This window comes from Aptenodytes patagonicus, chromosome Z (assembly GCF_965638725.1).
Source record: "Aptenodytes patagonicus chromosome Z, bAptPat1.pri.cur, whole genome shotgun sequence".
Classification (NCBI taxonomy): Eukaryota; Metazoa; Chordata; class Aves; order Sphenisciformes; family Spheniscidae; genus Aptenodytes; species Aptenodytes patagonicus.
In genome coordinates this window covers 39,332,188-39,348,419 of record NC_134982.1, presented here as the reverse complement: position 1 = coordinate 39,348,419, position 16,232 = coordinate 39,332,188, and the positions used below count along the sequence as shown (strand labels likewise).

The 16,232-nt window shown below is 38.8% G+C and overlaps 1 protein-coding gene across 2 annotated transcripts in view; it reads right to left on the bottom strand.

Annotated features, from left to right (window-relative positions):
* FOCAD (focadhesin) overlaps nt 1-16,232 on the bottom strand; it is a 128,608-nt gene that overhangs the window by 49,445 nt on the left and 62,931 nt on the right. For both annotated transcript variants that reach the window (XM_076361906.1, XM_076361904.1), the window contains 4 exons: nt 5,331-5,465; nt 4,886-4,936; nt 4,128-4,211; nt 2,477-2,612 (listed from right to left, as the gene is read on the bottom strand). In XM_076361906.1, coding sequence (XP_076218021.1) covers nt 2,477-2,612; nt 4,128-4,211; nt 4,886-4,936; nt 5,331-5,465 — 406 coding nt within the window. The remainder of the gene's footprint in view (nt 1-2,476; nt 2,613-4,127; nt 4,212-4,885; nt 4,937-5,330; nt 5,466-16,232) is intronic.

Below are 16,232 nucleotides of genomic sequence, written 5' to 3'. Positions count from 1 at the left end.
TGCTAGTTATGCCAAAGAACTTAATACTTACAAGCCATTCAAAAGCAATTCTTCATGCAAGAGATACAACTTAAGGATCTAGGCTGCCAGACAGAACTCAAACTAGAAAATCTGGATAAATTTAATGAAACAACTAGATGTGCAGCAAATGCTAAAATACCGTATTTTAATGCTTGGAATCAGACTGAAGGAAAAAAAAAGAGGTAACTAACATCACAGGAACAAAATTCTTAGCATCTTTCCTGCAGAGATATACCTAATAATAATAATAATGCTGTTGTCTGAAGTTTATAATTTGTTATATGGGATTATTTTTAATTCTCTGACTACCAAGTCTCAGACAAGTCTCAGACTTCCAGAATGAGAACTATTTAAAAAAAAAATAAGGCTGTCATACCACTTCTGATACCCTGTGGACTCTAATGCTTTGACACAATATGGAAACTGAAATGGCAAATCAGTTCTAGAGGAATTTGAGAGAAAATACTATGTAAAAATTCACTTTCCAATGCTTCACATAAGCAGACAGCTATGGTAAATTGGAATTGCAGTATGTTCCAACCAACTGCCGTAGAAAGCCTACTTTTACTTTGTTTCCTAGTCTTCCTCAGCTCTGTTGCAGAAATAGGCCCTATAGATTTGTTTGCAAGCTTAGACATTTGCCTCCCACAGAGTTGGAGAAGGCACTTGGAAAAAACCCCCACAATTCAATAGTAATGTCACCACCAAGCCCACCTTCTGGTTGGAACCTTTTAACTGCAGCTGCCATAGCATTAAGTGTTCAACTCTTCAGGAAGAAGCATGCGGAGGCTGAAAAAACCTAAAGATTTTCCTCCTCCTGCAAGGATTAAAGAAGAGGGAGGAAAGAAAAAGAAGCAGCAATTCAGAGTTTAAGGAATCAGCGAGGAAAAGCAAGAAGAAGGGAGCTCTCACAAGTATCAAGCTAAACTTCCTTTAGAAGTTTCAGTGGATTTGGTGTGCACCGACAAGGACTTTGGGGGAAACTCTGGGAAACAGAGACTGCCTTCTTAAAAAGCATCTCGGTCCTTCTCCTTCTAAGCAGTAAGGAAATAGTGAATTAAGCTCAATAATGTGTAACAGCAGGATTCCAGCACATGAGATGGCACAGATTCAGCTCCGATAGAACAGCCTTTGCTGCTCTTGGCCTATCTTGGACATTGTCTCATTAAGCCAGTTTCATACCCTTTCAGTGGAGCAATTAACTCACAACAACCACCCCTGCCAGTCACTAAAGCTTTTGCTCAACTGTTCTGTATTCTGCGTTAACTAACAGTATTAGAAGACAATGACTCCTCTGAGGGAGAATCTATTCAGTGAATGTTTGGGTTGGAAAAAGCTATTTGCATATATGTTTTTAAACTAGTCTGAATAAAAAGATGCAGCTACCACAGTCTGTTCTCTAAAGTCCATTTTGGTTTCCCATCTTCCTGGTAAGTTGCCTATCTCAGCATTCATTACACAGCTTGAATTTTCTGCCCAGATGCATCACTCTCTTTCGTTGAAGTAGGTTATGTCAGTCTTCCCCACAAAGCTTCCAGAACTTACTAGTTAGCGCATACAGACTCTCTAGGTGAGGTTTCGCATAGTCCAGACACCAATGAATGGAGTATTTAATGAACGGATCTTTCTAGGAGCCCCCACTGGGGGAAAATACTACAAAATACTACTACTATCTCGTGACAATGTTTACAGGTTGCAATCACACATCAAGATCCCAGGCATTCTACAAACAGTGAAATAACAATGCCTGTGTCCAGGCACTAACGTCACAATCTTGTAACTGGAAGTGAAAGATAGCATTAATGGAAGTAATCAAGTGAACATTAAAAATCCCAAATACTAAAGGTGATTCAACTGCGTAGGTGTCAAAACAAGTGCATCAACCAGAGACCATCTGTTGAAGCATACTTTAGTATCAATATGCATCACTAAAATTAAGCATGAAGCATAGCACTAATATATTTACTGATTAAGTAGATTTTGTATACATCATTGTTTTAATACTATTAATACTCTGTTTATAAAACACTATGGTTTTGGGTGTGGGTTTTTTTTCTTCAGACTGTGCTGGGCTAAAATACAGAGGAAAATGTCTGCTCAGTCCTCCCTATTGAAGTTGTACTGTGATGAAACAATGGGCACTTGAAGTAAATAGTAAGCAACCAGCTTTTCCTATAGGACAGATAAGGATTTTTAAGTTATGTTATAAGCATTCTTTCCACCATCAGGACCTCTGACCCGCTGTCTTCCTAAAAATGGGTTGGGGGTTTTGTTTTCCTCCGAACTTTTACTTTACATTTTTTCCTGTAATTTGGTAAGATATTTTCGCGGGGGGGGGGGGGGGGGGGGAAGGCTGCACTTTAACATGACGCTCCATTATAAGAAAGCCACATGTCTGTACAGTCACTGTGATTATAAATCTGCAAAGTAACCTCAAATACTGAATAAATTATACCTCCTAAAACAGAAGCTGGTGTGAGAGACAACAGCTTGATATATGAAGAACCAGGAACAAAAAGATCCATCTCCTTCTCCTCTTCTTCATCTTCATTCATGTCTGCCTCCTCCAGTGAGTCAACTTCTGGTCGTGCCTGAAAGATTAAAAAAAGGAAATGTCAGCACAAAAATTCTGAATCCTCATTACCTTTCATGATTCCAAGTGTCAACCAAGTGTCAAAAATACCAACTAAATATGAAAAGTTACCCATTTCATTAATTTCACTCCATTTCATTAATTCAAAGCTGAAAGAATAAAAGCTTTTCTTCTACCTGAAAGGCAAAACTGGTTGATAAAAATCACGTGAGTATGTAAATCCATATCTGTAGTAGTAAAATTAATCTTGACACTTATAGACTGAACTAATATTACTAAAACTTCATTTTCACTCTGATTCTTCTTCAATTAAAATAAAACGATGTTTTATATTGGCACTTTAATATAAAGAGCAGCTGCTAGATGTTATTTTTCCATACTAATTTTCAAAATTTGAAAAACTGCAACATATTTACAATGCTTTCAAGGAAAACTTATCTACTCGTTTTCTAACGAGTGTAAAGTAACAGCACCAATAATACACCACTATGTACTACTGTGAAAGATTTAATACTGCAGCAGTGTTTAGAGATTTCCCTCATTCTATCTTGTGCTCTTCTATACAAAACACATTTTTCATTTGCAAGGTTTATGCTAAACTCTTCTCATCTATTTATATAAAGCAAGTATGTTTCTTTTAATTTTGAAGTTGCTTATTGCGACCTTTTTGTAATAGCCAGTTACAACATGCAAATGGAGCCAATCTTGTAATAATGCAGTAAATAAAAACTTACAGAAGTATTTACTACGCCATAAAGTACCAATGGACTACTGATTATTGCCTAGTCTCTTGTGTTTTTTGTTTTTTTGTTTGTTTGTTTCACAATAACCTTGTAAAAGTCATAGATAGCCTTATATGTTCATCTCCTTGCACTCTTCCATTTTGTAAGGTTGTTGAGTCAACTGATCAGACTGAAGTTTCAGAGTTTAACAGCCCTCTACATCCTTAAAAAGCTTTCCAGTAAGTACCTCAACTCCTTTCTGGCTGCCTTTATCAACAAAAAACCAAAATGTTATGCTGTTAAGAGTTCAGAACAGAAACACAGGAAAAGTTTTCAGCTTGATTCCAAAAACAGCACCTACTTTTCAAACTGACTTGCCCATTTCAGGAAGGAAAGCACTAAGCATGAGTGGGCTGCAATGGATGAAGCAGTAATCACAAGAGCTGCTTAGTGTCAAGACTCAACTGCAAGCACTAACAGGAAAGCATAAAATGCAAATCAGGTGCCCAAAAAATAACCTTCTGATTCAACTAATGAAAGAAAAACTACCTTCTGACTGCTTAGACCTCACTCAGCCTCCATTGCACCTTTCCTGTCTCATAAGTCTTAGTTATGCTAAGTCATACACAATATCATCCCATTTCACCAGCAGGAGCTCATATTCCTTCTGTGACGCTCTGATGGTTGTCTGGTAGAGATGGCACAAGGCCTTGTTTCCCTTCCAAGGGGATACAACCCACGTCAGATGGAAGTGTCAGATGTCCTTACTATTAAACATACAACACTGCTACCTGTTCAGGAAGATGAAGAATTGTATGGTCTTCAGAGCCAAATGACGACAGTGACTTATAGGCCGAAATAGCTACAACAGCATCCTAGAAAATTAACAGGAAGAAAAAGAAAAATCACAAGCACAGCATATGGTATTGCTACATACTGGAAACTCCACATAAAAAGAGCCTATGCACTAACCACTGAATGCTGAAAAAGACTTAAAAATAACAATGTTTTCCTGAGGCGCACTCTCAGTTGCTTACTTTACATATACAATGCAAACTAGCAAGACGAACTATCTAGGCTTGATAGCAAATATTCCGATTGTTGCACTCCATTACCACTGTGAGGATAGTTTATGTAGAAATATCCAAGATGTATTTAAAATAAAATACTTTGGTTCCACCAGTCCCATGGTGACGATGGTCCAACATTCCCACTGCCTTACAATACCCCACCAAAGAACTGAAATAGTTGTCACAGCTGCAGCTTTGCCAAGAATGCTTCACCATGTCAAGGCTGAAGTCTGCCAGAGGAGTCAAACTAGTTTATGTTACAATTCTCCTTGGGAGTGGCAGATGTTAGGACCATCAGTTACCACCTTTCACACGCATTACATTGCTTCAAAAACAGTGTTAAACTGTCAGTGACAAGAAGAAAACCCTATTAGAAAATGAGATTGCTGACACTAATAACCTTGTCTTGACAGAAGGATATAAAACTTAATATCCAGTTGCTGACACCAGGAATTAACATTTTCAGTTGTATCGCCTACCTTGTTTTGTGTGTTGTTCCAAAGGAAGCTCATAACTTGAGCTTTGAATTTCTATAAAAGCAAACAAAACAGGCATTCAGATTTTCTTTAACCAAATAAGCAGTTGAACTAGAGGCAGTTACCTGAAACAAACTGCTGCCACATCAACATGCACTGAGCTAGGAAAGTGGAAGGGGCTCAGGTTTGAACTGTAGATGCATTCACATGTCCTCACATTCTGGGAGAGGGAAACCTCTGATCAACCTTGCACTGGAATTTCTCACCTATCTCCCAGGATTCACTCATGCAAGCTGAAATTGTGAAACTGTATCGAAATGTGCATTATGATTAACTGAATTAGGCAGCGGGTGCAATTTCAAGATAGTAAAAACAAGCAGGCACATTTAAAACTTATATACAAAGATACACTAAAAGAAGAGACTCACCTTAGTCCATGAGTACATACCTCATATTCGTTTGTATTCACTGTTAATGAGGGAACCAGGGCAAACAATTCATTCAGCGCTTTTAAAATGAGGGGTCTTGTATCACAACTCAGCTTTGGTGACAGAGCATTCCATGTAGAACGGATGCAAACAACCTGGAGGGAAAGTGGGAGGCACCATTACTAACAGCAATCCTAACTTGACTTAAAACAACATTTCTTTCCAGCACTTGTCTTCTTTCTTCCTACTTGGGAACAGGAAATTATGTAGGGTTCATAAAAAGAAAAAAAAAAAAGGCAAGCATGTTAAAAATTCACTTGTATTAACAGTCTCACAGTATGTTAATTGACATCATGCAATAATACTGCACAACACTTCACCAGATAAAGCTGCTACCACTAGAAACAGTACACTGTTAGCAATACACATAAAGCTGTAGCTGTATCTTCATATAAAACTACTGCTCTACTTCACTCGTTCAAATTAACTTAAGAGCAAGCTCTCTCTGGAAGTTCCAACAGGATGAAAGCAAAGGAAGCTACGAAGGAAGCTATGTTCCCTTGCTATGTTCCCTTGGGAGCCCTTCAAAACAAAATGCCCTTAGTCTTTAAACACAACCAAATCCAACCAAATTTGAGGAACAAAAGAAGAATATAAAACTGCAGGAATCTAGAAATTGTTGGGAAAATATCAAACTAAAATAAACACTAATACCACAGCTTCATTAGCCCTATACTAAGCAGGTCAGTTCTTACAATTTACAGTGAGAGAAATCACTTCAAGAAACCAGAAACGTAAAAAAAAACCTGCCAGAAAACCACAGATGATAGCAACACCATGCTTCCAATTGTTAACTTACAAAAACTGTGAAACTGGTTTGAAAATCATAGAATTTATTTTTATTCTGTTAATAATGAATTTGAAATCTTGTCATTTGCCTTCCAAGTCCTGAGAACATAGTAATTTCAGCCTTTTAAATCTGCCTTTGCAGTTATACTAGAAACCAGAAAGTTACTGTGCATTAAATAGAAGCTGAAATCACTTTAGATACACTTCTGCAATCCCAGGTCCTCAAGAGAGAAGAAGAAAAAAAAGAAAAGAAAAAAGCAACCACAACAAAATACTGGCAATGGAGGTAAAAACAGGAGTTTCTGCCGGCTTCCATGCTACAAAGAATCCAGTATAAACTGGAAAAATCATGCTTTTTCTGTTTCTTTTTTTTTCAACTCAGGAGGCCAATATTTGGTTATAGGACAAACATACCCTGAAAAGCAAAGTAACTTGTCATTACAGATCATAAAATTAAACACTCAGAGCACCTTGCAGGGTACGGATCTAAGGTTGGTATTTTTTCACAGATTAGAAATCACTGGAAAAAAAAAAAATCACAAAAAATTGAAATCCTCCAACAAAAAGGTAACACTCTGCATAGAAAGAAGTCTAATCTGCTTTTTAATAGCTATAGAGGGTAGGGAAAGCAGAATAATTAAATTTCAAAATGTAATAGTACTAGACACATGTACCCTGGTGGTTAGGTGGCAAAAAAAAAATATCAGAAGAGAATTCTCAGGCAGATCCAACATACACTGGGAAGCATTACAGCATGGTAAAAAGCATTAGTTAGCCAGCTCAACAGATCTGCATATTTTTTTTAATTCTATACACCAACAGCCAAAATCCATACGAGATTGTGTCAGCTGTAAGAAAAAAAAAAAAAAACAACGGGGTGGGTGGGTGTGTTCTATAGCTTGTTTCTCACAATTGAATGGTTTCATTAGCACCAAACAACAAACCTTCTCCCCACTCACATTCAGTGTTTGATAAGCAACAGCAAATCTCTTGGCTTTTTTTGCCCTAGCCAACTATGACTTCTGGGGCTCACAGACATTACACTGAATGAAAACAAGAACCAAGTGCATTATAAAACATATTTACAGCAACCTCTGTATTACAGTGTTGTTTCACAGAAAACATGAACATATTGGCTCTATTTATAAAGTCAGTACCTAGTTCACTCTCATGGCAAGCTGTCTGGAAGAATATTCTGGAGACATGCTTCACTTTTCAGACTTCAACTCAAAAAGGCACTCCACTTTTAGCCTAGCTTTAAATACGTTAACAGTCCCACTGAATACAAGATCACCTTTTGTACAAGTTCACAATTATCCTTAAGCCCTTTACCAAACTATCCTTAATTCAAAGTCATGAGTCTCTGAAATTGTTAAGCAACTTGTCATCAAGGCACTTGAGATATTGTGCCTGGAAACTCAGTGTCACACATAATTAGTACAAAATTTTACAATATATAGAGAAAAGAGCAATCTCTTGGGTCATACTAAAGGATGAGGAAGCAGACACTGGAGTTTTGTTGAAGCTTTGGAAAAAAGTGAAGGCTTTAATTTCTCCTAGCTGAAAAAAGGAATACTCACAGGAGAGTTGTGCAGATTAATTGTTACAAAAGCATTTTGATTTCTTCAGACAGAAGGTCCTCCTAAAGCAAAGGGATCACTGCTGTGCAGCAGTACCAGAGCTGAAATGCGAGTTTTTATTTTTCTCTTTTTCCTAGTTGCAAGTCAGCACAGCATGAATATGATAATTACAGAGGGATTTTTTGAAAGCTACAAGCAACAACATCCAAATGAAAAAACTGGCACTGTTCCACTTGACCCAGAAGTTCCTGATGCTCAGCTTTATTTCCAGGAAAACATGATTCAAGCTTCAGATGACAACAAAACCTGCTTTACTCAGAACACTCACACAAAAGCAAAGTCTCCTCACAAATGTGAATACTTCCACTTAGGGATGGTAAAAAAAAAAAAAAAAGTCCTTTCTGTCTACTACTTACGTTCACCACAGTATTTTATGAAGAATAACAGCAACGTACAGGAAGATTTCAAGCTGAGCTGTGCCCTACTCTATAGGTTCTTCTTCAAGTCTGAAAGTCATTTGAATAATTTTATACACACTGGAAATTCTTCGAGCTGTTCCTCACACCAATCCAGAAGCTTTTAGAAATCTAAATTTTAATTTTAATTTTAAATTTTAATTTCAATTTTTAATTTTAATTAATTTTTAATTAAATTAAATTTTAATTTTAATTTTTAAATTAATTTTAAATTTTAAATTTAAATTTAAATTTTAGAAATCTAAAAGGATTTAGGGGATCCGGCCTAGCCAGCACGGATTCATGAAGGGCAGGTCCTGCTTGACCAACCTGATCTCCTTCTATGACCAGGTGACCTGCCTAGTGGATGAGGGAAAGGCTGTGGATGTGGTCTACCTGGACTTCAGTAAGGCCTTTGACACTGTCTCCCACAGCATTCTCCTCGAGAAGCTGGCGGCTCACGGCTTAGACAGGTGTACTCTGCGCTGGGTCAAAAACTGGCTGGACGGCCGGGCCCAGAGATTTGTGGTGAATGGAGTTAAATCCAGTTGGTGGCCGGTCACGAGCGGTGTTCCCCAGGGCTCAGTTTTGAGGCCGGTCTTGTTCAATATCTTTATCGATGATCTGGATGAGGGGATTGAGTGCACCCTCAGTAAGTTTGCAGACAACACCAAGTTGGGCGGGAGTGTTGATCTGCTCGAGGGTAGGAAGGCTCTGCAGAGGGACCTGGACAGGCTGGATCGATGGGCTCGAGGCCAATTGTATGAGATTCAACAAGGCCAAGTGCCGGGTCCTGCACTTCGGCCACAACAACCCCATGCAGCGCTACAGGCTTGGGGAAGAGTGGCTGGAAAGCTGCCCAGCAGAGAAGGACCTGGGGGTGTTGGTTGACAGCCGGCTGACTATGAGCCAGCAGTGTGCCCAGGCGGCCAAGAAGGCCAATGGCATCCTGGCCTGTATCAGAAACAGTGTGGCCAGCAGGAGTAGGGAAGTGATCGTGCCCCTGTACTCGGCCCTGGTGAGGCCGCACCTCGAATACTGTGTTCAGTTTTGGGCCCCTCACTACAAGAAGGACATCGAGGTGCTGGAGCGTGTCCAGAGAAGGGCAACGAGGCTGGTGAGGGGTCTGGAGAACAAGTCTTATGAGGAGCGGCTGAGGGAACTGGGGTTGTTTAGCCTGGAGAAAAGGAGGCTGAGGGGAGACCTCATCGCTCTCTACAACTACCTGAAAGGAGGTTGTAGCGAGGTGGGTGTCGGTCTCTTCTCCCAAGTAACAAGCGATAGGACGAGAGGAAATGGCCTCAAGTTGCGGCAGGGGAGGTTTAGATTGGATGTAAGGAAAAATTTCCTTACTGAAAGAGTGGTTCAACATTGGAACAGGCTGCCCAGGGAAGTGGTGGAGTCCCCATCCCTGGAGGTATTTAAAAGACGAGTAGATGAGGCACTTAGGGACATGGTTTAGTGGGCATGGTGGTGTTGGGTTGACAGTTGGACTCGATGATCTTAGAGGTCTTTTCCAACCTCAATGATTCTATGATTCTATGATGACTTACACAGTCAAAGCAAATGGCCTTTCTCACCTTCCAACCTGATGAAAAGTGTTCAAGAAGTAAGCATCACTCTGGTCTCTTTGGAAAGGGAAGGGAATCCAACAAAACACTTGTCTTCAACTTCATATCCATTCACAGCTAATACCCCTATTCCCATTATCCTCCCTTCATTTCTCCTTCAGGAGGAAGGGAACAATTCACACTGCAAAATCAGCTCAAACTACCAGTTTAACTCATCTACCCGTTTAATAATCAAATAAGCACCTTCACACTCCTCCATGTACTCTTAAATGAGAGTTTGTCTTAAAAATCCACAGATATTTCACTATTTGCTTACTGATTCCTCTTTGCCATAAGACCTAAAGTAACAGGCAACTACTAAATTGATGATGCACGAGATCAGTTCATCATGCAAGTCATCTTTTTTTGTATGCTCATGTGTTTGTATTTAGCTTCTAGAGCTCAGATTAAACCCTAAGATCTCCAACGAAAAGATCCGCTTTTGTTTTGCGGGTAGGGCACAGTAATTTCAAAAGCTGATTTCACCAGCTGCTGCAGTGATTCTTTGCTGAGCAAAACAGGGATACTGCATGTGCCTGCTCCACATCCACGCCTCCCAGTGTAAGGCTTCTCAATATCTTTTTTTTTTTTTCTTTTTTTAAACCATTCATCTATGCTCTTTATTACGTATATCAAAATAATGTCAACATTTACCTCTAGGACTAATGAACGTTTGAGATGAAAAAGGAGCCATCTATGTATCAATGAGCCTGTGTTTCAGACCATCCACATGGTCAGGAAGACATTGCTGTATCAGGTCACATTCAAGAACGTTTGGGATTAGGTGTTTAGAATGTTTCTAAGGATTAGAAATGATGCTACTGCCTTCAGTGATGTCTTCTGGATTCATCCTACCGTCTATAAAGCTGAAAGACTACTAGGCTGTAACTACTATCTAGCTATTCACCACAACTTAATTAACTTTGTATAGTGAACAAAATAATAGCTACACATTTACACTATTACTCTAACTACAGCACAGCAGTGAGACATAATTGGTCCTACTTAGCCCTTCCTGGATAAAAATAAGCCTCACCTGGCTTATTTTTAACCTTTAAAGATCTCCATGACAGCCCAATGAGCAGTCAGTACAGCATTTTGCATTTCTAGGCACTGAAAAACATCCGTGAGATACTCAGCCAGTGGTACACTTCTAGCTGAAGAATTAGACAAAAGTCACAAAAAGAAGTAGTCGCGTTCCACAGGAAGCTTGACTAGACAGTATTATTGGTACTTAAACTTTCTCATTTTTCCTTGTGAGATTCTTCCAGTTGCCCATGCTCTCTCTCTGTAAGGAGCCATGTATTTTAGTGAAAACTTAAGTCATTTCCCTGCAGCATTTCATCAAACCTCACATTGATCCCTGTGGAGAATTCTACCTTTCAGATTTTGCCACCATACCTAAAATAGTTCTGTCTGGAATTTATCTGTTGCTACCATTTGTCTTTCAGATTTCAGGCTCCAGTGCAACAAAAACGATGCAAAACAGTAAGAGCCACAAAGCAAAGAAACCCCTAAAACCCAAACAAAACAACAAAACAACCGACAAAAAACAACTCCCCCCCACAAACCACAACAACAAAACAAAGAAAAATACCAAACCCATAATAATGCAGGCTTAGAACCAAAGTCTAGACAAAAAAGAAAAAATAGCTATGGCAGAGCAAGACATGAGTGTATATACTCAGCCTTTTAAAGGAGAAAACATGCCATAACTGCAAATCAAAACTCTTCTTTAAACAATCTGAGCAAATGCCATGAAAATTTCTTTCAGGTCTATGAAATTAAAGCAAAGTAACAGAACACTCAAAGGAAAATACAGATCTATCTATGTAATGAAATCAAATGAAGGGACGTTTACGAACATATTCCACAAAGGCATTAAGAAAGATAGTTTTAGCGTTATCCTGCACTGAAAAAACCAGCATGCGTGGTATCACCGAGTTCAGGTAATTGCTGAATTAAGCGGCCACTTCAGTGAGTGCAAAACACATTTTAGAGTGCAGTTTAGAAAACTGAAGATGTCTTTTGAGTTGAATCCATTTCAGGAATAGCAAACCCATGAGTATGTTTCTATGGTAACAACCACTGATGGCTAGAAACACCTAATCTGATAACATTCCAAGTGAAGATGATGCCTCTCTTTCCCATCTTTCAAAACACACTGTTTACAAGAGTAAGAAAATATCTCTTCCAGTATTCAGAAAGACAGACACATCTATTAGCACTGTAAGTTCTTACTAAACTAAACTATCTAGAAATTTTAACTTTGTAATGAGCTACTTGTCTGGAAACAGAAAATATACCTTGTATTAATATGCAGAGAAACAAATAGAGTTGTGTATTCATGGGGTCTCATTTGATATTGTCATTTAGGAAGACTACAAAATTATTAGCTAGCCAAGAACGTTTCATTTTATTCTTTCCTATAGCATCACACGCACTTCTCCAATTTCAGCTAACAGGTGAAAAAAAGGCCAGAAAAAAAGGCAGCAATCTAACAGAAGTTTCAGATTTAGCAGATATCCATACCACACCTAAACAATGGCAAACTGCACTCTGCGATAACTGTTTGGAACAACCAGACGTATTAGCATTTTCAGTGTTAAAACACATGGCAGATGGAGCTAAGTGACATCTGGAGGAACAACATATATCAAATGTCTTTTATCAGCTACATTGAAACGACATACTGGTTTTGGTCCATGTATATTTGGTATGCCAAAAACACTGGCCCTCCATGAAGTCTCACATCAACAACAATAGTATTACAACAAGCATATGGTATCTTACACAGTATTCCACCAAGGATTGTTTTCCACACATATTCATGTACATGTAAGCATCATACACACTAAGTGCAGTATTACTGCCATACAGGATCTACTACTTAGCAGACTGTAGTGAATAAATGGTATTTCAGTGATTTTGTCAACATCAAAATACTTTCACTATAAAATAAATTTTAATGACTTTTTTCCTTTCAGAAACCAAAAGGATTTATTTTCTTTACTGTATGTATAAAACATTCATACTAATGGCAGAGATTATTTTAACATACTACTGATTTGAAATCTATTGATATACGTCTATCTTGAGAAAAGGAAGTCCAGCAGAAATTAAATTTTTCTACTGGCTAAAAAACCAGCCTGTATTTCCAAATGAGTTTCCAAATGCTAAACGTTTTATTGAAGAGTATAGGCATCATTTACTTGCAGAAAGATGCATTCTTCAGTACAGCAATATACATATGCCAGCATATGCAACTTTTGACCGTTCTGTTTTTGTAATCCATGACTTGCCAGTCTCTAGCATGCTCAACATGCACTGAAATGTCTTACTAGACTGCAACTGCCAACATGCTGTCTCAGAAAGATCTACTTCCCATGGGCAGGCAGGTGTTCAGCCATCTCCAGGAAAGCAGGGCTCCATCACGCGTAACGGTTACTTGGGAAGACAAACGCCATCACTCCAAACGTCCCCCCCTTCCTTCTTCTTCCCCCAGCTTTATATACTGAGCATGACGTCCCATGGTATGGAATATCCCTTTGGCCAGTTTGGGTCAGCTGTCCTGGCTGTGCCCCCTCCCAGCTTCTTGTGCACCTCCAGCCTTCTCAGTCAGTAGAGCATGGGAAGCTGAAAAGTCCTTGACTAATGTAAACACTACCTAGCAACAACTAAAACATTGGTGTGTTATCAACATTGTTCTCACCCTAAATCCAAAACACAGCACTGTACCAGCTACTAGGAAGGAAATTAACTCTATCCCTGCTGAAACCAGGACACCAGTCTAAAGCAGATTGTCCTGTAAGACGCCACTCTGATAGCTGCCAGCTCAGACATGAAAACCTAATTCAACAATCCAACATCTAAGTGTCAGATCTAAAAAAGTCCCAACCAAATTCTGGTTCTTTGCAGTTAAGGTGGGAATGTTTGAAAAATTGCATTGCTACATCCAGAAATCATAAAACACTAGCATTTTGGAAACTGTAGCTCTTTAAGAATGCAAAAGGAAAAGTTTTCTAAATATCAAAAAATAACTTTAAAATAGTGCAGGTGGATTTTTGTGTGTTTCATTTCTCATTGACTGCCTTTAAAACAAACACACATCTAACACACATCTGTCCAAACACTGCTGACAACTAAATACTTGTTTTTGAAGCGGATCTCATATGACTTCAGGGTGGGTAATAACCCAAATAAAGTTGGTGAATTGATCTGAAGAAGGAACATGATTTAACCTGGCTAAACATCATCTGGTACACAATAGATAGACAAGCAGGAGGATATTAAAACCATCACTGAGCATAGCTGTGCATTCTGACCTGTCATTAATGGACTTCATCCTCAGTTGCTGTAACACTCAATTTCCTTAAAAAAATATTTTTTAACTCTTAAAAGGTTAAAAAGGTTAAGACTGTAGAATTCTTTTGGCTCCTTTCAGAAAGAATTTTCTAGACTCATAACATAAAGGTAGTCCTACAGAAAACCTCCCACTGAATGAAGTACTGTGAACCAATGGAGCAGGGGGTTGGCAACAGCGGGGAAGATAGGAGAGAGGTACTTTACACACAAATGTTTTAAAAGTAAACAAACAAAAAGGTTATAAAAGCAGTAATAACCTTGACATGATGTCTTTCTGGAGGAATAGGTGACTGTGATAAACATCTTGTGATGAACTTTCTCTGCTAGTCATGAATCCCCAAGGAAAAGCCCCATGATTCTAGAGTCACTGCTCAGCTGGACAAAGCTGTCCTCTGAAAATGCAATACACTATAGGAAACCAGCAAGATAGGAGAACTTTACTTTACGACACTGATATGCCAATTACTGTCTGCAGAAAAAGAACCAGTACTCATCAGAAAATGTATGTTCACAGATCTAGACACCCTAGTGTCATACTTCGGTAAAAGTTCTTTTTAAGTCTGTTTTCATCTTTATGTTCTTTGGGTTGGTTTTTTTTTTTTCATTCTGGGTTTGTTCAAATTGACAGATCACTGTCATCTGGAGACAACCATATAACCATCATTAACAGCCATATAACTTACAAGCTCACGGTGCTTCTGGTACAGTACATTTTGTTTTACGTTTGTGGTTTTTGGTTTATTTATTTATTTATTTTAAAATAGCAACCTTACTGCTGGACAAAGTACTGAATGGAAACATATTAGCTAGAGGGGAAAAACTAAAAGCTAAGTTTTACTGATGTCAAGGAGAGAAAAAGCACTCTTGCTTCAGGTGACCTACTGCCCTAAGAGGGTGGGAAATAATGGGAAAAAATTAGGGAACAATAACATTTAAATCAAATTTCACTTCTGATCGGGGGGGAGCAAGTCAGAGAAGCACATCATTTTAAGCAATATTTCCTCTGAGACAAATACCCATTCATACCAAACCTCATCAAGGTTGGTGCACCAAGTCTATCACAGAATCCTTGATTCAGAAAATAACTTAGGTTGGAAGGTACTTCTGAAGGTCACCTAGCCCAATCTACCCCACAAAGGAAGGCCAACTGGCTTAGGCTATGCAGGGACTATTTCACTTGCTTTGTAAGGAGAAATGGTGGCTTTAACAGTTGTAAAATAATAGGTGCAAAAATTGCTTGTAACATTTCTTAGCTCTTTACGGTTGTTTGGGTTCACCCTTTGATATCTACAGCTATCATGACCTCTTCCAATGAAAGCAAGTTACAAGATTCCTCTCCTTTTGAGTGGGTCATGGACCACATCACTTGCATAACAGCTCTCAAGCCTTTTGGTTGTGGTTGGCATACCTGATCGTTCCCTGTGATCACAGTGCTGCAGCCATCATCTTACAGCCTCTGTGTTTTCTATCCTAAAACAACACATCAAATGAGAAAAGGGGTTTTCTTCTTGATTTTTCGAAGTCAAGACGTATTTATACTGCTCAAAACTTCCAGCACTCTGAAAAAATGACTTAAGCAGAACTGGGGTTTTCAAATAACCTAGAAAACACAGCTGGGAATGGGTCTCCTAGCAGTTTTCTAAACAGCTCCCTCACGTCTTAACAACCTTAACATCTCTTCCTAGAGTATGCACAACAGAAAAAAGGTATCCCAGTACAACTGCAATTCTTACTAAAACAATCCAGTAGGTTCAGCAGAAATACAAAACGGATTCCTCAGCCTGTCATTGTCCCAAAATGATCCTCAGATAGCTACTCTTGAATTCTTTGTCTTCCTTTCTAGCTTTTCAGTAAAACCTTAAAACTGAATCAGTATATCCAGACAGTAAACATGTCAATAACCAAGTATGTATACCAATACATATGGTATTCATCGTTTATTGCAGAGCAGCTCCACATCTTTCATGACAATTGCCTGAGATTCAGAGTCTCCTCTAAACTACAATTAGGATAAAACCTATCAGAATCTTTCCAGAACATGTAATTGCAGCAAAACCCACCAG